Source organism: Talaromyces stipitatus, genomic scaffold (assembly GCF_000003125.1).
Source record: "Talaromyces stipitatus ATCC 10500 scf_1105507295555 genomic scaffold, whole genome shotgun sequence".
In the NCBI taxonomy this organism is placed as follows: domain Eukaryota; kingdom Fungi; phylum Ascomycota; class Eurotiomycetes; order Eurotiales; family Trichocomaceae; genus Talaromyces; species Talaromyces stipitatus.
In genome coordinates, this window is record NW_002990116.1 from 1,713,655 (window position 1) to 1,739,878 (window position 26,224).

Genomic DNA, 26,224 nt, shown 5'->3' on the forward strand with positions numbered 1-26,224 from the left:
AAGCAGCTCCAATACCATAGTTATTGAGTGCGTGACACCCCACCATGACCTTCGACGTCGATGCCGTACTGGCCAAATTGAATCAACATGACAAAATTGCACTTTTGTCTGGTGAGTACATACGCATTTACAATTCCAAGTTGTATATCTTGAACTAATAAACCATCAGGGACGGACTTTTGGCACACTCACCCTATCCCCGAGCACAACGTTCCCTCCATCCGAGTCACTGACGGCCCCAACGGCATCCGAGGCACCAAATTCTTCGCCGGTGTACCTGCCGCATGTCTCCCCTGTGGCACCGCCCTAGGCGCAACATGGGACAAATCCTTACTTCGACAAGCTGGTAATTTACTCGCTCAAGAATGCCTCGCCAAGGGAGCCCATTGCTGGCTGGGACCAACCGTCAATATGCAACGTTCTCCTCTTGGTGGTCGTGGGTTTGAGTCTTTTGCTGAAGATCCGCATTTATCCGGCAAGTTGGCTGCCGCGATGATTCTTGGTTGCGAGCAAGATGGATCAGGGGTTATATCGACGGTCAAGCATTTTGTGGGGAATGATCAGGAACATGAGAGACGGGCAGTGGATTGTTTGATCACTCCACGTGCGTTGAGGGAAGTGTATTTGCGGCCGTTCCAGATTGTTGCGAGAGATGCGAACCCGGGAGCGATGATGACTTCGTATAATAAAATTAATGGGAAGCATGTAGCTGATAACCGGGAACTGTTAGAAGGCATAGTGAGAAAGGAGTGGCAGTGGCAGCCGATGATTATGAGTGATTGGTATGGAACGTACACCACGATAGACGCCATGACAGCAGGGCTTGATCTTGAGATGCCTGGTTTGTCTAGATACCGTGCGAAATACATCGACTCTGCAGTCCAAGCACGCCTTATCAAGCAGTCGACAATCGATGGCCGGGCTCGCAACGTACTTAACTTTGTGAAGAGAGGCAGCCAGGCCAGAGTTTCTCCTACCGAAAAAGGCCGTGACTATCCGGAAGACCGAAAGCTCAATCGTACACTATGCTCTAACAGCATTGTCTTGCTGAAGAATGAGGGCAGTATCCTTCCTCTGCCAAAGACTATCAAGAAGATAGCCCTGATCGGTTCCCACGTGAAGCACCCACAAATCTGCGGTGGAGGAAGCGCATCTCTCCTTCCATATTACTCAGTGTCCCTGTACGACGCGATCACTGAAGTCCTTCCCAAGGATGCTAAGATCACATACGAGGTCGGAGCCTACACACACAACATGTTGCCAGTCATCGACCACATGCTAAGCGGTGCCGTCATGCATTTCTACAACGAACCTCCTTCAATACAAAACAGAAAATTGCTTGGCACAGAACCTGTTACCAGCACAGCCTTTCAGCTCATGGATTACAACGAAATTCCAGAGCTAAACCGTGCCTTATTCTGGACATCTCTGGTCGGGGACTTTACACCAGACATCTCAGGTACATGGGACTTTGGCTTGTCTGTCTTCGGAACCGCTAACCTTTACATCGACGACGAGCTGGTTATCGACAATACATCCAAGCAAACTCGTGGGACCGCATTCTTCGGTAAGGGTACGGTGCAAGTGACTGGCTCAAAACAGCTTGCGAAAGATCAAAAATACAAGCTGCGCATTGAGTTTGGTTCTGCCAACACCACAACTATGGAGACAATTGGTATGGTCAACTTTGGCGGTGGAGCTGCACATCTCGGTGCTTGTCTACGCATGGATGCGAAGCAAATGATTGAAAACGCTGTTCGAGCCGCTGCTAATTCTGACTGTACAATTATCTGCACCGGCCTTAGCGGAGAATGGGAATCCGAGGGCTTCGATCGACCACACATGGATCTTCCTCCCGGCGTCGACGAGATGATTACAAAGGTCCTCGATGCGACTCAAGGTAAAGCCGTCATTGTCAACCAATCCGGTACACCGGTGACTATGGCATGGGCCGATAAAGCTTCATGTATTGTTCAAGCCTGGTATGGTGGGAATGAGACTGGCCATGGAATTGCAGATGTTTTGTTTGGTGATGTCAACCCTTGCGCAAAATTGCCACTCTCGTGGCCTGTTCATGTCAGGGATAATCCGGCTTATTTGAGCTTTGCGAGCGTTGGGGGTAGAGTACTTTACAGCGAAGATGTTTATGTTGGATATAAGTTTTATGAAGCGACTGGGCGGGGGGTGTTGTTTCCTTTTGGGTTCGTCTTTGTCCTCTTTTGTCTGAGTAACGTCATGCTTACTGATTCGATATTTCTAGTTACGGCCTCTCCTACACCTCATTTGAACTTACATCGTCAATTATCGCAATTGAACCAGAGATATTTGACCCTGAACGGCCCAGCATCGTGAGTTTTCGCCTCAAAAATACCGGCCAACGAGCCGGCGCCCAAATCATCCAACTCTACATATCGGCACCCAACTCGCCTACACCGCGGCCAATCAAGGAATTACATGGATTTGAAAAGGTTTCCCTTGCACCTGGCGAAGAGAAGACAGTGAGCATAACAATTGACAAATATGCTACCAGTCTCTGGGATGAGATTGAGAGCATGTGGAAAAGCGAGGGAGGAGAATATGAAGTCCTTGTGGGAACTTCTAGTGTGGATATTCTCGGAAAAGCAGTATTGAAGGTTCCTGAGACGAGGTATTGGTTGGGGCTCTAGTTTGCTGCAGGGAACCCTCAGCAGGTTGAAAGAAAGCGGCTGCGGCAACTGTTCTAGTCAGAAGGTAGTCTACTACAAGGTAGTAACATGGTGCATATAACTTAGAACTATAATATATACCAATTGATATAAACAGCTTCATGATTTTGTGGACAAATCATCAACCACTGCCCACCACCATCATTGCGCTACGGAGTACATCGCCATCGTATCCGGACCCCACTGAGGCTCGGAGGCTATCTACCTTAAGAACGGGGTTATACGAGCAGAAAATCCGTCATGTCTTTGTTTCTCAAATTTGTTATTAAAATTAAATACCCAACTAAATCATGTTTGCAATCCATTTGCTATACAAATTGTTATGTACTTGCTCATAACTTGGTGAGAATCATGAACCAAAAGAACAAACCCCGTCAGTTTCTCTATTCAACTTCGGGCATCAGCTCTGAAAATGGACAACACCTATATTTCATCAAGATTTTTAGCTGGTCCTCCAGCAAACCCGATGTAGCCCTTCACGCCGGCAGGAAAATACAGCACAGTCGTCGCAGTCTATAAATTCGGTAGATGGTCTGGAGACAAAATTGCGCTAGGTGGCCCCAGCAAGACAGCAGTCAGATGGATACCATTTGATCGAAATTCCATGATTAATCCAGAGTATCAATGGTCGTTCGACGTCTCGGGTGTCGACGACTAAGTTTTATGTGGAAAAGCACCCACTTCGAGGGTATAGATGGCCATACACCTGGGACATTCTCATCTGGGAATTACAAGATGGTGGACAGTCGCACAAACACAATCGTTGCGGTTTATAACAACGGAGGGGTTTTCTCTGGCAGAGGTAGCAAGTTTCAGATTAATGTGGATTATGGGACGGACTTTGATGCCTTGGTTTTGCTGACGGGGGTGTGTTATGTTGGAGAAGGCACGCCGGAACTCTCGACGATCAGCAGCAGCAGCTGGTGGTGGAAGTGGAAGTGGAGGTGCAGGATGTTGAGATGCGTCCTGTTTATCTTTGATTCTCATTATCTCAAACAGACAGAAATATGTATTATTCTTGCCTTTGACATGTAACCCTAGGGTTATTGCTATCTGAAACTTAGTTAGGACTAATTAGTTATGCGTAGTGTCGGCCGATGAATCCTCAATCTAGAACAGACCAGACCAATTTAGTCCCTATTTCTAAGACTTCCCCGCATTAACCGACCTAGACCTTCATCTACAACTTCGCACACCATTCGTTAGCCGTTATCATCAACAAGAAAAGGAAGGAAAGAAATGGAGACCACTGATTTGATTGTCGAACCGACCAGCAAAAAGCGCAAACTCAGCCGATCAGGATCTTCCGTAGAAGCCACCCGCAAACATACTCGCGTCCTAGCTGCCTGCGACGAATGCCGTATTAGCAAGACGAGATGTGACTCGGTGAGGCCGGTATGCGCAAAGTGTCTTAAGAAGCGAGTTCCATGTGTTTATCCGGATAAGGATCCTTTTTCAATGTACGTTGCCCCCCAAAATGGTAGTGTTGAGAGGTGTGGATATGTACTGATACGATTGAGGAAGATTTGAGTCGTGGGGTGAACGTATCCTTGACGCTGTTGAGCGTCAGCAGAAGGTCCTCTCTGAAGTGTTAGCAGAGAAATCCGATAGGAGACGGGCTCCGTTTACTAATGAGATATTGGAATTGCATACTTCATTTGATGAAGAGGTTGATCTGGAGAGAATCTCTAGAAATGACACTCCAAAGACCCCTATCACCGGATCAGATATGATTCTCCGCTGGCCCATTTTCCCGAGGAACAAGCCAGTAGATACATTTCCTGCGTATGCATATGCGGAAAAAGAGAAGAATGTCGACTCCCATCGTCAACAAACCATGCTTCCCAGTATGATTGGGTACGACAGCTCCCAACGACAACGCATACTAGAGCTGAGGGATATCTACATGACCAAGATTCAAATCAAAAATCCCATCGTCGATGCAGATGAACTAGATGAGCATCTTACCAGGGCTTTAGAAAAAGGGTTCGACTGGAGTCCGTCATCATGCTTGGTGTTGCTGGTATTGTCGCTAGCTGCCATATGGGGTAATTATCCACAGGATGACCGGAGGACGACACTGGCTTGTATTGTATCGCCCGAAGGGTTTCAACAGAAGAGGGAGTATGTGACGAATGCAGTTCCGGAGCATCGGATGAGAGAGTCACTGGGATATTTCTCAATGGCGAAAGAGCGGATGTCGACGGCGTATTTGGATGACTCGTTGTTGGGGGTTGCGTGTTTTTGTTTATTTGGGTATCAATGCAAATGCCCTTTTACTTAAAGCTATGACTGACATCGATAGAATGTGGTATCAGTACAATATTGAGCCGATCCCCGGCTGGAAGATGTTTCGAACCGCGTCGATGTTGTGGGAGGCTTATAACCTAAAGCACCGAGGTGGGAAGACGGAGAGATCCAAACAGGAAGAAAGTAGGTAAACCGGGTTCTTTCTTTTTCCGGCTCTATATTGACTAAAATAGGTCTCGAGCAACGATTATATTGGACATGTCTCAAATCTGAATGTGAGGTCCGGTACGAACTAGCCGATCTACCATCATGCACACTGTGGGAATCGGACTTCCCTTTCTCTCTCCCAACATTTTCAACTTCTTCGTATCCACCTACTTCGTCAATAACGAGCAATCGCCATGAACAAACTATCGAAGACTCACCCTCATACTACTACTACCTCGCCGAAATCTCTCTTCGTAGACTCCTCAACCGGGCCCGCAACGCTGTCGTAATCCTCAACCCAGATATTGACTGCGCCACCGCTTCAATCCTCACCGAAGCACTATCCAAACTCGAAAATCAGCTTGAACAATGGCTTGAATGTCTCCCACCTGTACTCCAATTCAATCGGCCACTTGAATCCCTCCCGCCACCTAATGAGCCTGAACTTGTCAAACTCGTACGTGAACGTTACGTCGAAGTGCGCGAGCTTCTTTGCAGGGCTCATCTTTATCTTTGTCTGCATTGCGGCACCACCCTTGGTCGCGAACAAGCTCGTCTATACGGCGCAAAAGCCAGCGAAGGACTAGCTCTATCCATTTATCGCATTCGGACCGAGATTCCATTTTTCCGACATCCGGGATCCTGGGGAGCATGTCGCGTAAGATTTAATCAATCATTATGTTTAATTGCTGCTTTCAGAGGGAAAATTAATGGAATATCCTCAGCGGAGAATATAGTTGTACCCCCTGCGTGGGCTGATTGTGTCAGAGTTGTTATTGAGAGGTTAGAGGTGTGGAGTGAAGAGGGAGGCGGGATCAGGGAGTTAGCTGGTCTGTTGAGATGGTTGATGGAGGACGTAGCTTAGGTACTGTTTACGCTGTACGCCTCGTTTCCCCCAGGATTTGTAGTAACTAGACAAACCCCTTTATATGGATGATTTTTGAAAAATGTCTTTGCTGCTCGGAGCTCGGACCATTGCTGATTTGGCCGCAAATGATGTTATCTACCCCGCCAGGGACTAGGTGGCCAAGTTTCTGTGCTGCAATTGAATGTGCCAAAGGAAACAATAAATTATAATGATCTAGATCTTCTCAAGGTGCTATCCCGTAAATTCGCATGCCCCAGCTCGGTCTCCTATCAGTGGACGTAATACATACATATGTAATCGGACCACACCATGCCTATACCCCCTAATGGTTGCTACATGTCTATCCATACAAAATACTTGATCGATTGCAAAGACTATAATATAGTCGGAGAGAAGTACTGTGGTGGTGGAAGAAACTGGCCAGCACGTGGGAAAGCTGTCGACTTAGGGCCAAGATCTTGCTAGCCCTAACTTCTCTTTTAAGCCATTTAAGGGACTCCCGCCTGCCACGTGCTGAGAACCTTCTCGCTTAGTCATGTCGAGCTCGGCAAGAAGTCCTTCTGTTGTTCTTCGTCCTCTTTCATTTTACGATAATTATTGGTTAATGGAACCCTTACTCAACGAGCTCTCAGCAACAGTCTGCGGAGATGATAGCATTGTTATCACCGTGATGGAATTCGGAGAATAGCAATTGAGAGAAATTTGGTAAAGCGAAAGAAGAAGAAAGTAAGATATACAACCCAGAACTATGGGAGACTCTCTTCCATCACCACCGGCGGCTGTCCGCGCTATGCGCGATTCATTTGGAGACAGAAAGCTTCCAGATATATCTCGGAAGATCACTGCATGTGTAGCCTGCCGGAAACAGAAGGTAGTTTCCTTGCTGCTAGATGCTAGCAGACCAAGCTGATGGAACTATAGGTCAAATGTAACATGAGAGACGGCCAAGCTCCGTGCTCCAGATGCAAAAAGAGGGGTCTGTCTTGCACCGTCAACCGTAGTCTGCAGATGCTACTGGAGGATGATGCAGCGTAAGAAATGCCACCAATCCCTGCTCCGAGGCCGTGGTTGCTGATTCTGATGCCAGATGGAAGGAAACCATGACCCAGAAGGTCCAACGCTTGGAAGAATCCATGGAACAGGTCGCCGCGAGACTTGAACTTCCGGCACTTCAGTCTCAGCGACGAGCTCATCCAGTCCCTATGACTTCTCCCTCGGTACCGCTCGGGACAATTGATGATACGCGCACCGCGAGTTCGTCTTCTTCACAGCAGCCACCGCAGAGATGGCAGATTGTGCTGGATCCCCAGGGTGGCCCTGCATCGATTCCTGCGTCATGTGTATCAGAAATACGAACTACAGCGACGTCGGGCAACATGCCAGCATCGCAGTATTCCGATTTGATTACAATGGGAGTATTATCTTTACAACAAGCTCTTTCACTCTTCGACATCTATCACCTGCGTCTTGATCACTTCCTGTACAAAGTCCTAGGTGACCTTACTAGCCTTGATTCCATTCGCAAACGTTCATCGCTTCTGACTGCTGCCGTTTGCACTGTTGGAGCACTCCACTCGCAATCTTTGGGGCATCTATATGATATCTGCTATCGTGAATACAAAAATTTAGTAACTACAAACACGTTCTCAACTACGTTGAACGTAGATGATATCCGAGGCCTATGTATAGGTGCATTTTGGCTTCATGAGCTGTCTTGGGCATTGATTGGAACTGGTAAGTTTTTGCCCCCGAGTTTTTGGCACAGACGCTAACGGGCGTAGCTGTGCGAGTCTCTTCTGATATCAAACTTCATCACGGCATATATCGTGCTCTAAATGGCGATCGTGAAGGATATCTCCAAGCCCGTCTATATTACTTAGTCTATGTCTGTGACCACCACTTCTCAATAGCCTACGGCAGACCTCCAATGTCTCGAGAAAAGTTTATAGTCGACTCCGCTAGTCCTTTTCTGGAGACCGAACATGCAACTGAGGACGATGCACGATTAGTGAGTCAAGTCAAAGAATGGTCTATTCTCGGTCAGGTATTCGATACATGCGGTGTCGATGTTGAAACCCCAGTACCACTTGGATATCTTCTACAACTTCGCCGGTATTCCATTGAATTGGACATTTGGTATGCGGACTGGAACGAAACTTTCATGCCCAACCGGAACGTGGGAAACTATCCACAGAAAGGTGTGGGTATGCATTGGAATTTCGCAAAGCTATATCTATGTTCTCACGCCTTTCGTGGAGTCCCTGCGGCACAGGAAAGAGGCCATTTGGCGCCTGAACTAGAAGAAATCGCAAATACCGGCGTTCTATCCGCCATGTCAATTCTCAACGTCATTATTTCCGATGATGAAATGAGATCTTATTTACACGGGCTACCCTTGTATTTTGACACGATGATTGCATTCGCCGTTGTCTTCCTCTTGAAGGTAGCCACCAAGTACGGAAATACCATACGCATCGACACCGACAAGATAATACTGTTGGTAAATCAGACCGTCGCTGCGTTGAATGAGATCACCCAATATATGCATCCACAGCATCTTTTGGTAGCCATCGCCGAGGGTTTACAAAAGTTGCTGTGGAAATGTCAAGAACAAGCTCACATTACGCAACAGCCGGTGCAACAGCATGCTACTACTTTTGAGCATTCATCCACGGATATTGCCTGGATGGAAAACATTGCAAACTTTGATTTCCTGACCAATGTTCCTAATGTCAACGATTGGGCGTTTCATTACCCTATTCCGAATGGTGCACATACCGACCAATTTCACCCGATGATCCCCCACTAGCATTTTTATTACTTCTCTACCACCTCGACCAGTTTAACGTGAGATCAAAGACGTCAAAATTTCTCCAAGTTCTTGCTGCGGATGCTGCCCTGGCTTCATTGCTGAATCGTTTGTTCATGATAATGGGGATATCTTGCTCACTTAGGCCACCGTGAGACCGGAGAGTATAGTCTCTCACTTTTGATAGATCGTGCTCTGACTTCCGTGTGCCGATCACCGCCTCGGGCTTGGATACCACCACAATGTCCCCTTCACGATCTAGGGGCATATTGTAGATTTCTGCGGCTTCCTTGCCCGTTATCGCAACTTCGATTTCAGGAAGCGATTTGCAATATGCGAGCGTTGAACCAAGTGTTGTTAAATCTTTGAGGTACACTCGAACAAATGACCCCAAAGCACCGTGATGGCGAACAAAAGGGTCCGTAATGGGGCAGATCACGCGAGCTGATCTAGCTCCGAATTTTTCATGCAGTTTGTCCTCCAGGAACAGAACGTTTGGTTCTCCATCTGCATTTGACTTTCGGCTCATGCCGTGATCGCCCGTAACACCGACAATCGGAGCCAAGGAAGCCAGCTTTTGCAAACGTGCGTCAATCGCACCCATAAACTCGTCGGCTTCGTCAGGTCCTGGTGGATATTTATGTTGAATATAGTCGGAAAGAGTGAGGTATAAGAAATCAGATTTTCCTTCCTCTAGGAGCTTGATTCCAGCATCGAGCACAAACAAAGACAAGTCTCCTGAGTATTGACTCGGCGCTTGTCTTCCAATCCATTCTTCGACGTTTTCGATCCCATTCTCCTCAAGGGTACAGTCGCGAGCACATTCTGCAGAAAAACAGATTGCACCTTTGAGACCATGGGCTAATATCTTCCGGAGCTTATCCTTGTGCGTGACTGCAGCCACTCTCACCCCACGACAAGACATTTGCTCCAGAATGGTAGAACCTCTCAAGAGACTATCGGTAATCATAGTTTCCTTGCCCGTTTCCCGATCAAGAAAGAAGTTACCAGCAATGCCGATAGACGGTGGCGCACCAGTAATGATCGACACGTTGTTTGGATTGGTGAAGGACGGCATACAGCTCTTTGCTGTGGCATGGAAGCCATTCTCAACGAAGTGGTTGAATGTTGGCAGAATTCCTGATTCGAGATACTCTGGATCGAAGCCGTCGATACAAATCACCACCGTTGGTTGGATGGGCAAGTTGTATTGTCTAGAATGCAAAGTGAACTGGGTGCGTGATTCTGTCCATCTCAGGGCAGTCAGTTATTTATATCCTATTTTATGATTCGGGTATCCAATATCATCTTCATACGTGTCTAGGAACGTTGCAATTTACCTAATAGACAATGATAGATTGTCTCTTCATAAGCTGACAAATCAGGAACCTCAATATTTGGCACCTTCGCCAAATCATCCCACCGTCTTACGGCGAGCTTTGCTTCGAGCAAGGGGTCTTTCTGCACCTCTCTGACCTGAGCTTCATTGAAAGGTCCCCCCTGAGGATAAAAATCAGACCAAATCTTCTCTTCACAAAACTGAGCCATAAGACGTTATACCTGGTATCCCAACGTCCTCTTGCTTGCCTCACTCAACCAGTCATAATAATCCTTGTCAGTGGCCGTCAAATACCGCTTAGCCATGACATGGGCGCCAACCAACTCAGCCACTTTATCACTGAAACCAATAGTACGCAAGTAATACTCGCCGACAACGTCATGGCTCATCCGCCCAAGATATTCGCCGTCGGCTGCGTACATCTTATCCATCTTCTGGGCCGCTGGAATGAAGCGACCAACGTCGTGGAGCAAGGCGGCGATGACTATTTCGTCATCTTGGCCGTATACGGGATCCTTACGCGCAAGGTGGGCGCATTGGAGAGAATGTTCGAGTTGGGTGACACGTTCGCCGAGGTAATCGGACTTGCCCTGGGCGATCATATACCCGACCAGAGTTTTGACTGTTTCGCGGGTGTGCAATTCAACGGACTGCAAGGGCATGGTGGCTCCGGAAGCGTGTTTGATGCTCATATCGGCTGCCTTTGAGCATTCGGGAAAGAGTAAGGAAGTCTAAATGAATTTTTCAGGTAGTATTGGAATTTTGCGTTGAATTAGGTGTTCCTACATATTTGTAGATTGATATTCTTCTTATGGAATTTTCCAGTTCATGCCATAACAAAGGACCAGACGGAGATATGTCAAGGCATGAAGTCCGATGGTTCAGGAAATCAGCATGCTCCAATGCTTGCTTTCGATTGTTTCCACGCGGAGCAGAAACATTCTTCCGGCATGAAGAGCGCTATCATGATTGTCGGCACGAAGTGCGACTGCCTCTGGTGGAGTCCTTCGGCACGAAGTACTGTGGTGAAATATCGAAAGCATAGTAGATGAATGTAGCCTGATGGAGCTGACTGCGAGGTGAAAGAGGTATTTTCAAGACATTGCTCAGATGACAGTAATTTCAAAGGGACGGAAATCAAATTGCTGAAGTATTAATTGTTAACACTTCTCATTTTTTCATACTTTTCTCTACCTAGGTATCCATGGATTGACTCGACTAAGCAAGCTCTGAATCCGAAAGAATTACGTTTTATAAAGAGGTCCTCTCAAGAATTACAGAAAACACCAGTGCAATGTACAGCTTAACTACATCACAGGTAGAATCCTATCACCGTCACGGCTTCCTCGTTCTTCGAGTCGGCGAGCACCAACTTGTTGACCCGGCTGATCTAGCAAAGTGGGCGGAAGAAGTAAAATCATGGCCTCGTGAAAAGGGAAAATGGATGCCCTACGACGAAATCAATATCAAAGGCGAGCGTCAGTTGATGCGCACTGAGAATTTTGTGGGTTATCACGACAAGTTCAAGGCTCTTGTCTGCGGAGAGGAGTTGGCGGGTATTTTGAAAGCGTTGACTGGAGATGTAAGTCTATGAATTGTTCCCAATTCCATTCTTTTATTATAGCTAATACCGTAGCGAATTCTAGGATATGCTTCTTTTCAAAGATAAAATCAACTACAAGCAATCTCGCGGAAACGGGTTTCAAGCACACTTAGACGCCCCTGCATATGACCACATCGGCCGTATCGAGCATGTTACAGCGAACTTCGCTATTGACCCAGCCACTCCAGAAAATGGATGCCTTGAAGTAGTACCTGGAAGCCATAAGATGGACGTGCCGTGCATCAACGGCGGCTGCATCGATCCTACCTGGGAGAGCGCTCAGACTTGGCTCACGGTACCCCTGGAAGCTGGTGATGTACTGATATTCGGTTCGCATTTGGCACATAGGTCAGATGTCAATGATACAGACAAGGCGCGTGCTAGTCTATATGCCACATTCTATGGGAAGAGTGATGGGCTGGATTTGAGGGAAAAGTATTATGTGCATCGACGGGCCAATTTCCCTCCTGATCACGGTTTGTTTTGGCTACTTTCTGCTCTCTTTCTACTCATATTTTCTGATTGTTTTCTTCTCTATAGAACGTGAACCGGGTAAAGACTACACGCAAGGCTTCAAGACCTACGGGTTTGCTGCCCCCTTTTCCAAGATTGAAGACCAGGCTCCTGTTACGGCATGATAGCAGACACATTTGACAAGCCCTAGCCCTGAGCGATGTCGATATACTGTTACCTAGGTAACTATTCTAGGCTCTATTGTTATATTATTAATAGAAGCAATGCGGGGAACCCCGCTAAGCAGCCCCGGGCATTGGCCAGAAACGTCATCCTTAGTTAATCCCATTATAAATTTATCATGGCTAGATCCACGGCCAATTTGTCATTTTCATCATGCAACACACAGTTTATTATTAATTGTGACTTTGTACGACCTCCTCTCTGCATGTTTCCGTGCTATAAAATCAGACTAGAAACTCCGGATCAGTTGGGCTGATACAATCCAGTACAACTACCTATCCATGGGCAGGGAACTACTTATTCTACCACGACAGCTAAGATTGATATACAAACTTCCAACTACTGTGAAGACCTATCGTGGAATTTACAACATGGCTACTGCAACGCAAGTCAAGCTCTCCACATCGGATGCCGGTGTGTTCTCTCACAAGCCAAGAGAAGACTCGGCCCAACGCGCCAGTGAGCTCTTGCAGAGAGATATGAAGGAACATCATATTTTCTTCAATGAGAAGAGGTTCCATAGTATGATTCATCTAACTCGAGAGGGATTTTTGACCATTCTCTAACCGGAGTGCGATTTCTATTAGATCACATTGTTCATCATCTGCTCACTCTGTTTTCGTTGGGAGCCTCACCGGAAGAAATACAGGACGCTTATGACCGCGGACATAGCTATCAGCGAAAAGCGTATCCGGTGGATAACAAAGTCGTGCATGCTATTATTGAAAAATCGACTTTCAAGGATTATCTAGGAAAGGAGGAGCATTACTCGAATTTTCTTGCCTTTTTCCAGCAAGAGATTAGCACTAAGGGTGTTGCAGAAACTCTTCAAGAACATATCTTTGCAGAAGATGAACATGCAGATGACCTATTGGGCAGGCTCTTCTCAGGTAATTGTTTTTCCTTTGACCTTTTGTATAATGCAATGCCAGTGTTAACTAGGTATTACTTTCAGGCTTGATTCATCCTATAATTCATCTCGGTTTCGGTATTGAATTCAATCAACCAGCCATCATTGCCGAAGGCCTCGCCGAGGCTGCAGTACATGAAGGATGGGTGAGGCCATATCTCCAGGGCGCTGAGGACGCAGCAGGAGGGATTGGCTCAAAGCCGGGAAAGACCTTAACGGAGCTCGTACACGAACTCCGCCAGGACGAGGAGATACTTTCTAGTGTCCGTCACGACGATGCTAACCAGATGAGAGATGGGGTATTGAAACGTACCCCGGAGAAGATGAAGCATTATGCCAAACAATATACGGTGTCGCCGGAGACACTGAAGGAACAATTGGCTGAGATGATCAATGCGTTAAGTAAGTATGTCAAATATTAATAGCATCTAACTCTAACCATTCATAGTCTACATTGCCGCTGCTTCCCAGCACCCACCGAATGTAGTCAAGTATGAATTTATTCTTATACACGCCGTGAATTGTTCTATCTTCTTTTCCGCTATTTTGGACCGTCCCTGGATCAGCACCCGCGCAAAAGTCCGCTTGCTTGAGTGGAAAGGCCGCATGGACCTACTTCTATATGCATCTCGTCATTGTCCTCCCCTCTATCTTAGCGAAGTAACGAGCTACTCAATCGCTAAAACTTGGGACGAGGTTATTCAAGCCGGCAATACCCACAAAGAGGATGACGGGCACGTTGTTAAACTTATTAGGGCTATAGCACACGGCGAACAGATTACCGATCCTCTTGAGAAGCAGGGAAAGGCTAAAGGTTTGAAAATGCATGGGAATGCATGGCTTAAAGCTGCCAATATGGGTTCGCCGATATTCCCCCATGCTGTCGATGATAACCATACAAAATAAGGGCTTATGCTAATTTGAGCCGTCTCTATCAATATAGCAATTGATTCCACGGCGACTTCGACGAACAGATGGATTTTCGGAAATGGTTTCGAAGAAACATGGGCAGGCATTCCTAAACGTGCGCAACTCTAATATACCTAGGTACTAAGGTATGCACCTCCCGAGGTTGCCTCAGGGCAACTAAGTATCTTTTTTATTGAGAGTGCGATGCGTCGAATACTCATATGAATATACAGTCAGATTGAGTTAACTTGGCTAGTTGGGCTTCCAAGGCTGTGTGTATGACTTAGGGTTGGCCTTCTGGAAAACCGCCCCGGCGTCTTTATGAGTTTCCTGTGGCAGGCAATTTATGAAATCAAATCTTGGTGATTTTTAAATTGAATGTAGTATAGTTCGCGGGAGGCATCAATCAATCAAGCAGTGTATCATCAAGTGTCATTTGTAGATACGGGTCTTAGAAGTGCGAACTTCTAGTGTGAAATTTATATCTGAAGCTTGAGAGTTGTCGTCAATTGAAATATAAGCACCTCATCGAAGATTCTTGTCAGCCGCAAATAGCCTACAAAAATCACATAAATTACAGTGGGATGAAAAAAGTGTTGGCACCCCCCCAATATCGGTAACACCCGCACAAGGGTGTCAACACTTTTTTCGTGGTACTGTACCAACCACCTCAGCGGGGCTCCGTTTTGGTCGAACGGTAGATTTTCCGGTTCTCAATTTTTCATATACGTAGATGTAAGATGAGATAAAGTCCGATGCAAGAAGAAGTATATAGATCTACCAATCAGAGTACATTATTATACGCTAGTCCGCTTTAGCTGCTAGTGTCACGTGGTGATAACGATTGCCTCATCTTAACTTCCATCTCATTCTCTGGAACATCTCGACTTTACTATTGACACTACGACATACATTCATTCGAATTTTTAAAACCACCATTTTCACACAATTAAAGCACGCAAAATGGCAAACTCGAACGACGATCGCTCAACTGACACAACCACCAATACACAAAACAAGACCACGCCGCCACCCGATAACAAAGCCGATAGCGAGAACCCATTCATCGCATTCCGACGATATGCAGACGAACAGATATCTTCCATGCTCCAGGCGGTGATGGGTTTACCATCCAGTGCCGTGCCTCCTTTCTCCGATAAGTGGTTATATTTCCAAAACACCGACAACAACGACCGAGGCGCCGACCGAGAGTCTGATTATCGCTCAGACGATCACCGACCATGTCGTCGATGGGGATTTCATAGAGACGATAACTTTTTTGATCGTTGGCATTCTCACCATCGCTTCTCAGACCGCGGGTTCAACTCGTTCTTTGATGGTTTCCCAATGAATTTAGGCTCTTTTCTGTTCCCGGAAAGCATGCTAGAAGGCGACTCGCAGACGTGGCCACTTGCTTATCTTATATTCAGCCCTTACTCCCCCTTATATTTGGAAAGGTCCCAAGGTCATGACAGTCGCTATGGGAGGACCTCTTCCTCATTATTTTCATCCCGCAAGCCCGCTGATCTGGACCCCAACGAACCGCGATGGCGTGATGCCTTTGAGGACCTATTGAGAGTAACGAATGGACAAGAAATGTTGGACCGCGACACAGAGCCTGAGCGTAGCAAACAATCGGCTGAGAAATGGATAAAGGGCCTGATACAGAGAGGCAGTCTTGGGAACAACTGGCGGCTGCTTGGTTCCCAAGACTCCCAAAGTGGGCTCACCCTAGAGAGATTCCAGCAGCATGACCGTGATAGACGCGGTCAAGAACCACCACGTCAGCAGGAAGACTTCCTGGAGGATAAAATTGAAACAAAGGACATTGAGACAGAACTTGACTTGTATGATCGCTTCCTAGACGATATTTTGAATGCTCATGAACGATATTCTCGCGCCTTTGCCGATAGTCCTTTGATGCGGCTTTTGGACGAAGAACGGAGGCGTCATACACAGCGAGATAATTATTCACAAAGCTCCGAAGACACAAACATTTCAAGCAAAGATTGGCTCGAGTATACATTTGACGGAAACAAGAACTTGCTTGCTTCCCAGATGACAACAGACAATAACACTTCCGAAGAGTCCAGAGTCATTTCGACAATGACTCGCAGCGTGAGGCGCACGTTGCCCGATGGGTCGATCTTGACAAAGACAATTAAGACCAAGCGTTTTGCCGATGGTCGTGAAGAGAGCGATGAGTCGACCGAAGTTATTCCTCCTCCCACGTCTGAGAAGAATAGCGAGGCCGTTCGGGACGTGGATAATGACAAGGATTCTCAGGGAGGCTGGTTCTGGACTCGTTGACCAATGACTTAAACACACTCACCGGTTCCGCTTTATTCCGGTAAGTTGGAACGATATCACCATGTTATATCCACCTCCACTCTATATATTGCACGCCAACTGTGCATAATCTTTTATCCTCGATCCTTTTGCATCTATTCTATGACATTTCTATGACTCCCCACTCCAAGACTCAACCAAAGTCAGGTTTTTGATTTCTATTTTCAGCGCCAATCATTCTCCTCTTGTCGCTTTCTTCCATCGAGTTATCTTCATACTACAATTTGGTAGCAAAGGCACATGACCAATGTCTATGTGATTCTATGTATATATATGTTCAGTTAGTTGACACATCCAATGAATATGTAATTAAATAGCAATTGAATCATTGCGTGACAAGGAGGGCTAAACAGCCAATTGCGGGATAGGAAGCAGTCCTTCCGGACCAGTGAAACTTGACCTTTGCCAATATCTATGATCCTGGGATCCTATAATAATGCAATAGGAAGTATTCTGAAGTTTAATCAAGTATTTTGCAAGAGTGGATTGATTGATCGGCTAAACCCATGAAGTGGTTTGGGTATGCATTCCTGTCTCTTGATTCTGCCTAGCAACCCGGGTATGATCAGATATTTCGGGCTTGTATACTTCAAATTTTCTCACAGAATTCTTGATTTTGTTTCCTCCACCTTTTCCACTGCCCAGGTGGGAAGTCATATACCTACGCACGTAACGAGTTTTCCAGGAGTATCAGGAAACGGAGATGTATTCTAAACGTGTCTCGTTTATTTATCTATGATTGTATTGCAAATCCAGAATTTTGATAAAAATGTACAGTTGAAGAAAAAATATGTATTGTGCACATCCCCATTGGTAACCATGTGTCAAAGAACTTTCAGTAGATAACATCCTTCATGTCCAAGGGTTCAAAGTGCAGGTATCAACTCCAACGGCTGTACCAGCGCGAGCCGTTCTTAATAATATTTGTACTGTTTGGCAAGGCTTATTACCAGTAAGGATGATCAACAAGACGGCGCATAATGCGTGAGATGGGACCATTGCTGCTGCTGCCCAAATCAGAAGCAACGCCGGAAATAAATCCATTGTTGGCATAAGCCTGGCTAGCATCCCAGATCATAACACCGCCAAAACTGGAGAAGGTAGCAGAGTACTCGAGGACGGGCTTGAGGGCAGTTGCAGAGAGGTATCCGGTTCCGGCAGCACCGGTGTTACCAGGAACACCGACAAAGACCTTGACATCCGGGTTGGCAGAGGTGTTCTTTGCCCAGGAATCCCAGGTCTCGAAGTTGTAGTTGTTTTGGGTGGTAGGTCCGGAGACGTAGTTGTTGACACCGCAGTAGTTGTTGTAGAATTGGACCCAGATGGCATCAAATTTGACAGCGTCGTCGAGCATCTGGTTATCAGCAGCGTCAGGGTAAACACATTGTGGTGCAGCTGTCAAGTAGTATTTCTATTTCATTTATTAGTGACCTTGTCAATATGTTTAGATCGATCATTCTAAGACGTACCTTGCTGGTGTCAGCATCCATGAGAGAGCGAAGCTCATTACCGAAAGTGGCCATGTTGGAAACAGTAGCCTCAAAATCAAAGTCGAATCCGTCGACAACGGCGTCTCCAAAGGGACGGAGAGCTGAGATATTAGAATCCGGTCCGAAGGTCTCCCAGATCAATTGAGCTCCAGCTGTAGCGGCATTTTTTGAACTGAATCCTCCTTCAGAATAGGTTGCACCTCCGATGGAAAGGAGAATAGTCTTGCCCGCGTCTTGGCATGTCTTTATATCGGCACTAGTAATAAAGCTGTTAGTCCTCTTTACATAAAGCACTGCAGTAATGGAGACAACTCACCCAACCTGAGGACAGTTCAAAAGAGAAGTACCATCAAAGGTGGTGCAGTTATCGCCAATGTTGGCAAAGTTAATCTCCGGCGCACCGCCGGGGCCGTTAATGACAGTCACAAATGCCAATTGCAAGACGTCTACATCTGAATTTTCACAGTAGTATGCGAGGTTGTGTTGCTCAAGGTCGCCGCTGGCCTGGTTGTATGAATTCTGACCCCAGTATAGGGCGATGTTGCTCGAAGAGGACAAGTCAAGGGCTGCTTGTGCTCCAATGAAGCCAGCCATTACTGCTGCTCCTGAGAGAATGTACTTTGCTGAAGACATTTCTGCGAGTCTCTAATTGATAGGGAATGTGTGTAAAGCAATGTAAGGACTGATATTGATTGATACTAGTTGAAGGAGGGAATGAGGCGCAAAGCAGACCTTGAACTTTGTCGATTGACTGTTGACTGAGAAGAAAAAAGAAGGAATGTTCGAAGAGGAAATGAAGATGGATTTATAATCTAGAACGTACATTTTGGAACTCCGCTGTTGGACTGTCGTTTAGGGTTACGTGCTCCCGGGTCATCGTTTCATGGCATCAGGCTGCGTGTACCGACGGTAACGACAGACAGGAAGTACATGGAAAGCTAGATCTTCTCGATAAGGAATACGATGTACCATTGTCATTTGAAAGTGGAGCAAAGTACCTAGTATGAAAATGCCAGTTGGAGGCGCGGAAACGCATCGTTTCCTGTTCCTAGGATCTGTTGGAATAGCTAGCTACATTCCAAGGGCCGCTACCCCCACAACCAGCCATTTATCAATGAGCTATGGAATGTAACTGTGAGTTTCTAACATCCAGGATTATGACTGACTGGGAAAGTGAAAGGAAATCATTCTCGTTGCATCGGCCTACCTATTACGAGATGGGTTTGTCGCCTGTAGTTACCAACTAGGCTACAGTGGCTACTACGTACCAATGGTCTAGCTGCTGTTAGGTCACATGTAGGCTATTTTAGTCTGTTACCTATAATTTTGAATTATTGTAACATGGATCATTGTCGTCTAGAAAGTGCATGGATGAGTACTGGTGATTTCGACATGGGTTGAACGTAGACTGGTCAGACCAGCGATGCTACTATCTCAAGCCACAAGTCTCCCCCACGAGACACTAAGCGCTGTCGATCAATTTACTAATTGTACAAGCATACCTAGGTAAGTACCAAAGATATGGTTGTTGACAACATAGCAAGGTCCATAAAATATGAATGACTTTTAGATACTTGGAGCACATTGTATTCAAAGTGATGTATGCAGATTTCAGGATCGCCCAGACATGCGACAAAGTCACCGGGAATTGCTTTCCTGGTTGGGGAACTCGACGCCAACAATACGAGATCAGCTCAAGAGATAGCGCATATGGTGCTCCGAGCATATATGCAGAGGGCGTCTCGGCACATCATATGGATGACTACTGCAGGACGTGTGATATGACCCTCTCAGGAACCGGTGATACCGGAAGTACATACATGATAAGATTTGTCACTATTTTTTATGAACGGGTAAACTATATAATTGGTCAAGAATTCGAAAAGTGGTAGTCTCTCTGGTGAATATTCGCACATGGCAGTTGGTGTTAGGTTGATCAAGTATGCTGACCAACTCTTAAAGTAACCCTTACTACGAACGGCCATGATTGCTGTGCTGAGTAATAGTGCGTGATCGTATGCCAATTATTTTATTTCATTTATGAAATGCAAAAATAAACTCTTTTACGAGATATTGTCTATCGTACAGGATGACTATCTATGTACACGGGAACTACAGTCAGTATGTAGCCTCACATCTGAGGAGGCGTTGCAAGGTGTTCTTGCCACCAGATTCTGAGTTTCGAATTGATGGTGAAGTGAAATTTAGCTTCTAGACTTCTTGTTTCATGTCCATAAATAGATAATTAGTTAACAAAATTAATTATGCTTCGATTTCCTGACTGTGTTCATATGCAAAAGAGACTACTTGGGACAATGTGTCAACAGAGACGGACCTGCATAGTCAGAGTTCCCACGCTTCGGGCATCTTTGTGACTACTGCCAATATATCATTTACTTGATATGGATAGAAGCACCGAAGATAACTTATCAAGGCTGCGGGGTCCGGAAACTCGAGGATGAAGGTTGACGTTGCATCCAGTCGATTTAGCCTCCCCTTCATACCCTTCATACAAACTAGATATGTTAGCACTAGTATCTTACTCGTTAAATCGAAAATACGTACAGAGGCATTGAAAGTCTTTTTTTCTAACTTCAGGTCAGTGAAGCTGTTCAGTGACTTACTGGCCTAAGAGTATGGCCATCTTTGACCTTCCATTGAATTCCGAGGTAGAGTTCCATGGATAAATAACACCTAGGTTAGGGCCGTTAGGCATAGCAATGGATTGTATGAGATCTAGATTGACACCATCACATCCAAAGTGAACAGGAACGCGACGCGCACTTGATTTCTATTGGAGCACGGTAGTTTCAGTATGCCTTGAGAACCTCGGCAAAAACTGCGAATAATTACGAATCGAATATGAATAACGAGTTGCAAAAACCCTACGAATACGAATAAGCAAAATCCTCATTCGTGTGCACCTCTACTCACGGCAGTAGCCAGTATCGCATTAACACGTTTTGAATTGTTCAAGGAACCACCAATCATCGAGATAAAAGTATACTAGGTTTTATGTACAATCCTACCGGACTCTATACAAACAAAATTGAAAGAAATAACATTGAAGAAAAGCTGAGATTAGGTACGTAATTAGAAAACGATGTAACCATAATCATTTCCAAGACCGTTATATGGTGGTCTAAGACGCTGATCATACCTAGGTACTCACTAAAATCTTGGGGCCCTAGTGATGATCGATTAGGCAATTAGGAGAATCAGAGAAAATTTCCTATAATGGCAATTTTCGCTGGTATGCTCATGAGCTGAGTGCGAGCTATAAGATTCATCACTATGTCGAAAATATAAGAGATTATCATTTGATAGATGTTTACTGCACGTCTAGGCGCATTTCTTGATGAAATTATGTGGATTAGCGGTTGAGGGCATTCACGGCTCGTTTTAGGGCTAGAAAGCAAAGACCAACACCCGACCTATAGTATAAATGGGACAGATTCAATGTTCCTAAGAAACGACAATCGCTTCTCTTTTTCAATTATTGTGGTTGATCAACTTTCCGTGCTTTGCCCATAGGATATTAGAATTGTTACATGCAAATAGAGCAGGTGAACCTGTCGATACTGGTGGGTGTTTGGGCTCCAATATTCGAGCGAAGTTGACTAGTAGAAGGCACCCGAATGCATCGGTAAATACGAGCACACTAACACACCTGAGCATTTAAGTTTACAGCTTTGAATATCGAGGGAAAGTATTAATATTAGAATACCTAGGTATAATCCAACTAGGAACTGGTAACATGAGTCAAGCAGAAAAGATTACAGTATCACAGAAAGAAGCAAACATCGAAACTTTTCAGCAACCGCTGGTATTTGACCGCTTCACTTGGATGGCGTTAAATCAAATACGACACCGAGCGTCCTGGAGAACCGCACGATATGGGAGTAGATTGTTGGTGCAAAGATGATATGACAACACCCAATCACGTGGGCAGAGAATTTGGGATTGATGCAGTGACACGACTCACACTGCTCTATTCCGCCTCCTCCTCTTCACGAGCTGTACTTAAGGAATACCGGCCCTCTAGTTTACCGTGTTGTTCATGCTCTATCGTGACTCGCGATAGATTTGCCAGGATGTTCTCCATTTGGATATCGCCCTTACTCCTCGACTTGCGTCCGAGATTGTCCAACCATTCGAGTTTATTGAGCGTGAAATAAACCAAAGCAATGACAATAGTCACGCCGAGTGAGTAACCCCATATCCGCACTACGGTAACTATATCTGTCCATCCATTGTGTGTCTCATGGAACTGGTCAGCTGGACGGATCGGCATATTTTCGTTGGTGAACCATCCAAAGAGGCAAAAGATTGTGGCTAGAATGTCGACTCCCACAATTGCAGCTACCAACGGAATCGAGGGCAAGGTGTCTGCTCCTCTTGTGACAAATATCAACCAATTCTCGGTGAGTGCAACTTCGAGGAAGAGAACTTCTTGAATCGAACCCCAATTTTGGATAATACCGCCGTTAGGGAGGAACATCGTGCCTCGAATGACCCAAGTTCCCAAAGCCAACAAAATCCCTAATATAACAGATATGAACCAGATCTTTGGTAGCTGCCATTCCACAGGTCTCAATTCAAACGAAGCATTGTCATAGGCTACTGCCACTGTCGCCAAATCAGCAAACAGTGCTAGAAAAACAATCAGTTCGACTCGAATCGTCTCGTTGAGAATAATCATAGTGGTAACCAGGTAAATTTCCAAATGTAAACACAGAGCAATTCGGTATTGAATATAAGCTTTCATACGATGAAAGATTTGACGGGCCACTTTGATCGATTCAATTATGGTAGATAAGCCCGGAGCCAAAAACACGATATCTGATGCCGACTGTGCTGCTTCTGATGCTCCTTCCACGGCTATACCGCAGTCTGCTTTTTTCAAGGACGGTGCATCATTAACTCCATCGCCGGTCATTGCAGTTAGATGTCCTCGTTCCTGAAGCATTTGAACAACTTGGTATTTATGTTCAGGAAACACTTCTGCGAACCCGTCGGCTTTTTCGACCAAATCATGAGCCATTGCACCGCTCAGACCGCCGTGAATGAGGCGTTCTGAATTGTAAACCTTAGTACCCAATGCAAGCATCTTGCATGTCTCCTTTGCGATAGCAATGGCATCGCCGGTGAGCATTTTGACACTAATTCCAAGAGCTTGGGCTTCAGAGATTGTCTGCGCAGTATCCTCACGTGGCGGATCAAACATTGGCATCATTCCGAGTAATTGCCAGTCTCCTCCTTCTTTCTGGACTGCCACTCCAAGAGACCGAAAGCCACGATGTGCGAATTCCTGTGCTTTCTTTCTGTAGAGATCTGCAGTTCTTTGGGAACACTTCGCCAATCCTAAAACTGCTTTTGGAGCTCCCTTAGTACAGATATATCGGACGCCATCACATGTGCAAACTGTGACGATTCGTTTTGATACAGGGTCAAACGGCGTGAACTTCTCTGTTTTCCAGCCGGCCCGCAATATTTCCTTTGCCTTTGGATATTGTTTGAGAGTCATTAGTGTGACTTTGTCAATGGGATCCAAAGATTGTATGTTGTGGGAGGATGCAAGAACAGCCACTGCCATCATCCAATTGACATCGACCCCTTCCGCTACATAGGGATTCCTAATACTCAATTTGTTTGCAGTTAAAGTTCCCGTTTTATCGGAACACAAGATATCAACGCCCTAGCCATATTATTAGCTGTCTTCGTTTTCAGGTTCAGTGATAGGACAACGGATTTATGCTTACTGCAAGTGACTCGATAGCGGTAAGTTTCTGAACAATTGCCTTTCTGCGTGCTAGATAGGCCGCACCAACAGCCATAGTCGTGGTGGTGACAACAGGTAAACCGACGGGAACCCCAATAATCAAGAGCACCAGAGTATATTCCAGCAATGTCTGTTTACCGGGGCTCGCAATAGGAATATGCCTCCAGAAACCGCCGATCCATGCCGCCAGAATCCATGCCATCACCAAGATCAACAATGAAGTGCCGATTGTATCCATTACGATTTCAAAATGACCTTTGTCGGTCGCCCCTGCAACCATGCTTGCAGTTCGCCCAACGAAAGAAGTTTTTGCTGATGTCTGAACAACGGTATACGCTTTTCCGCGTTTGCAGTTTGTCGTGTAGTAAACAGGCTCTCCCATATGTCGATCAACGGCATGAGATTCACCAGTAATAGCCGAGTGATCACAAGCAAGAATCGGATAGCCTTTCCGACTTGGTTTTTCTTCTTCGTCGTCGTTTGATTGGGCACCTGCACTTCCTTTCCTTTTTCCTTCCTTGTCCTTATTCTGGTTCCCATCAGGCTGTTTCTCGTCTTCCTCTCGCTCCTGTCCTCCTTGTTTATCTTTGTCTTCCTCGCCTGAAGAATCTTCAAGAGCGCCTTCTGCTTCCATCCTTTTGAATTCCTCGAACCCATTCGGGTCGTCATAATCGCAAATTACTTTGCAGTCAGCTGGAACAACGGTTCCCTCTTGGACAATAACCTAATCAATTTAGTTCTATCATCCAACCCTAAACTCCATGTCATACGTACCACGTCTCCTGGTACCAGCTCCCGAGCTAGTACCTCGCATTCGCGTCCATCACGAACTACCTTACATCTCAATGCAATATCACCTTTTAGGCTTGCTACGACGTCCGCGGCTTGCTTTTCCTGATACCATCCAACCGTGGCGTTGAGGAATAGGATTCCGATGATCACTCCAAAATCAACCCAGTCTTTGAGACCGGCAGCGAGAAGTACAGCAAGTTCCATGACTTTTATCAACCGCAACCAATCAGCAGAAATTCTGATTATGACATGTCAAATCTTGATTTCACCTACCGTACAAGATTGGACCTTGGAAGTATGACATGAATTTCGCTATTGGGTTTTCCTTTTGCGAAATCAGTTCATTCCATCCAGCACGACGCCGACGGTTGATCACTTCGGCCTCAGATAGGCCTTGTTTGATATCAGTGAGGAGCCACTCCTCTGGAAATAGTTGCTTCCCTTCTGCTGCCCCTGTTGCAGGCACAAATTCTCTCCGCCACGGTGCATACCACACACGTTTCATCTCCCCTTCCTCCGTCTCAACCTCTGCTGTCCCTGGCTCTCTATAAACTGAGACATACTTAACCAACCTTTCATATTCGTCAAGACTCGGATCGTTCGCAATGCTGATGGCTCGGGACATTCTCCTCTCAGCACGAGACATGCGTCTTGAGGTACGTGACTGTTGCCCTTCCACATCGCTGGAAGCACGGGGATTGCCTGACATCCTCTCAAAACACAACTTTCTTGATCTTATGGCTCCTAGTTTATGTATCAACTAGCATAAGAGGTAGGTAGGATCGGTGTTCTCTTGAAAAGTCGTTCAAGATTGTACTTGGACTACCTGGAAGTTAAGATTAGAAGCGAATGACGGATGCTGCCGGCTAGCTTTTGCTATGTTCAAACGAATGACACGATTCAAAAGAGAGAATCATATGGGTTTAAACTCACCGTGACGTAGTGGAGAGGTAGTTTCAGCTCGTTCCTGGCGGCATGATTGTATTTTGAAAGGATTTGCACTCAAACCCTCATAATAACTTTCCAACCCTCCCAACCTGGTAATCGATCTGTTGTGTAATTATTATTCTCTTCGATGGTCTCGAACCTTTTCTTTGTATACCATACTCACAAATACGTCCAATGACGACAAGTAGGCTCGAAGGGACTGGGCTTAGAAGCTGGTACATGTAATTATCATTGGATCGGAGAATCAACGCAACTCAAACTGAATAGAATAACCGTGGAATGATTCCATGAATTTGCAGCGGATATGCTGAACGACGAGTATAAATCATAAGCTGATTGCAGTTTGACTTCCCGGCGAGGCCGACTCGAAAGTTAGCTGATGCAAGAGGCTCCATGGCGTATAGTGTCGAGCATGAATGGTATGGGATGCATTACTGAAGGTAAAAAGGATGGTGAAATAGAGAAATGAGAAGAAGTCACGATGGCGGGGGAGACTGGGCGTGACTTCCCAACTAGGAAGGAAAGGCAGGAAAGGAAGGAGCTAGCCAACGCGTCGTGATCTCGTAA

General features: G+C 45.9%; 9 protein-coding genes across 12 annotated transcripts; 6 read left to right on the forward strand and 3 right to left on the reverse strand.

Moving 5' to 3' along the window:
* Positions 1–44: 44 nt before the first annotated feature.
* On the forward strand, positions 45–2,666 carry TSTA_117370 (beta-glucosidase, putative; the record flags this gene model as incomplete). Its single annotated transcript, XM_002481899.1, has 3 exons — positions 45–111; positions 170–2,201; positions 2,261–2,666. The coding sequence occupies 3 exons, from the start codon at positions 45–47 to the stop codon at positions 2,664–2,666; spliced, it is 2,505 nt and encodes an 834-aa protein (XP_002481944.1).
* A 1,278-nt stretch (positions 2,667–3,944) lies between these two features.
* Positions 3,945–6,092, forward strand: TSTA_117380 (uncharacterized protein; the record flags this gene model as incomplete). The annotated part of the gene is made up of 4 exons (XM_002481900.1): positions 3,945–4,165; positions 4,230–4,961; positions 5,011–5,138; positions 5,189–6,092. 4 exons carry the CDS (start codon positions 3,945–3,947, stop codon positions 6,025–6,027), a joined length of 1,920 nt encoding a protein of 639 aa, XP_002481945.1. The 3' UTR covers positions 6,028–6,092.
* Positions 6,093–6,778: 686 nt separating this feature from the next.
* Positions 6,779–8,839, forward strand: TSTA_117390 (uncharacterized protein; the record flags this gene model as incomplete). The annotated part of the gene is made up of 4 exons (XM_002481901.1): positions 6,779–6,901; positions 6,952–7,061; positions 7,118–7,764; positions 7,812–8,839. The coding sequence occupies 4 exons, from the start codon at positions 6,779–6,781 to the stop codon at positions 8,837–8,839; spliced, it is 1,908 nt and encodes a 635-aa protein (XP_002481946.1).
* Positions 8,840–8,855: 16 nt separating this feature from the next.
* Positions 8,856–10,840, reverse strand: TSTA_117400 (uncharacterized protein; the record flags this gene model as incomplete). The annotated part of the gene is made up of 3 exons (XM_002481902.1): positions 8,856–10,084; positions 10,180–10,339; positions 10,400–10,840. The coding sequence occupies 3 exons, from the start codon at positions 10,838–10,840 to the stop codon at positions 8,856–8,858; spliced, it is 1,830 nt and encodes a 609-aa protein (XP_002481947.1).
* Positions 10,841–11,472: 632 nt separating this feature from the next.
* Positions 11,473–12,419, forward strand: TSTA_117410 (uncharacterized protein; the record flags this gene model as incomplete). The annotated part of the gene is made up of 3 exons (XM_002481903.1): positions 11,473–11,760; positions 11,825–12,257; positions 12,322–12,419. The coding sequence occupies 3 exons, from the start codon at positions 11,473–11,475 to the stop codon at positions 12,417–12,419; spliced, it is 819 nt and encodes a 272-aa protein (XP_002481948.1).
* A 211-nt stretch (positions 12,420–12,630) lies between these two features.
* TSTA_117420 (HypA-like protein, putative) lies at positions 12,631–14,702 on the forward strand. Of its 4 annotated transcripts, XM_002481904.1 has the most exons (7): positions 12,635–12,664; positions 12,744–12,999; positions 13,065–13,367; positions 13,433–13,789; positions 13,836–14,246; positions 14,331–14,442; positions 14,530–14,643. In XM_002481904.1, the coding sequence occupies exons 2-6, from the start codon at positions 12,759–12,761 to the stop codon at positions 14,423–14,425; spliced, it is 1,407 nt and encodes a 468-aa protein (XP_002481949.1). In that variant the 5' UTR covers positions 12,635–12,664; positions 12,744–12,758; the 3' UTR covers positions 14,426–14,442; positions 14,530–14,643. The 4 variants fall into 4 exon arrangements, with proteins under 4 accessions (XP_002481950.1, XP_002481949.1, XP_002481951.1 ...); XM_002481905.1 differs by having other exon boundaries at positions 12,631–12,999; XM_002481906.1 differs by having other exon boundaries at positions 14,331–14,702.
* A 469-nt stretch (positions 14,703–15,171) lies between these two features.
* Positions 15,172–16,982, forward strand: TSTA_117430 (uncharacterized protein). The gene is made up of 2 exons (XM_002481908.1): positions 15,172–15,699; positions 15,727–16,982. Exons 1-2 carry the CDS (start codon positions 15,260–15,262, stop codon positions 16,604–16,606), a joined length of 1,320 nt encoding a protein of 439 aa, XP_002481953.1. The 5' UTR covers positions 15,172–15,259; the 3' UTR covers positions 16,607–16,982.
* Positions 16,983–17,416: 434 nt separating this feature from the next.
* TSTA_117440 (class III chitinase, putative) lies at positions 17,417–18,768 on the reverse strand (the record flags this gene model as incomplete). The annotated part of the gene is made up of 3 exons (XM_002481909.1): positions 17,417–18,056; positions 18,115–18,391; positions 18,452–18,768. The coding sequence occupies 3 exons, from the start codon at positions 18,766–18,768 to the stop codon at positions 17,592–17,594; spliced, it is 1,059 nt and encodes a 352-aa protein (XP_002481954.1). The 3' UTR covers positions 17,417–17,591.
* A 3,065-nt stretch (positions 18,769–21,833) lies between these two features.
* Positions 21,834–25,418, reverse strand: TSTA_117450 (plasma membrane H()ATPase, putative; the record flags this gene model as incomplete). Its single annotated transcript, XM_002481910.1, has 4 exons — positions 21,834–23,833; positions 23,898–24,641; positions 24,692–24,915; positions 24,983–25,418. The coding sequence occupies 4 exons, from the start codon at positions 25,416–25,418 to the stop codon at positions 22,127–22,129; spliced, it is 3,111 nt and encodes a 1,036-aa protein (XP_002481955.1). The 3' UTR covers positions 21,834–22,126.
* Between the last annotated feature and the right edge of the window lie 806 nt (positions 25,419–26,224).

Excerpts from the sequence above, each read along its gene's own strand:
- TSTA_117420 (XM_002481905.1), top strand. The coding sequence starts at position 12,759 with ATGGGCAGGGAACTACTTATTCTACCACGACAGCTAAGATTGATATAC. Across the intron at positions 13,000-13,064 it reads CAATGAGAAGAGGTTCCATA|ATCACATTGTTCATCATCTG; the intron begins GTATGATTCATC and ends GATTTCTATTAG. Across the intron at positions 13,790-13,835 it reads TGAGATGATCAATGCGTTAA|TCTACATTGCCGCTGCTTCC; the intron begins GTAAGTATGTCA and ends AACCATTCATAG.
- TSTA_117430 (XM_002481908.1), top strand. The coding sequence starts at position 15,260 with ATGGCAAACTCGAACGACGATCGCTCAACTGACACAACCACCAATACA. Across the intron at positions 15,700-15,726 it reads CTAGAAGGCGACTCGCAGAC|CCCTTACTCCCCCTTATATT; the intron begins GTGGCCACTTGC and ends TCTTATATTCAG.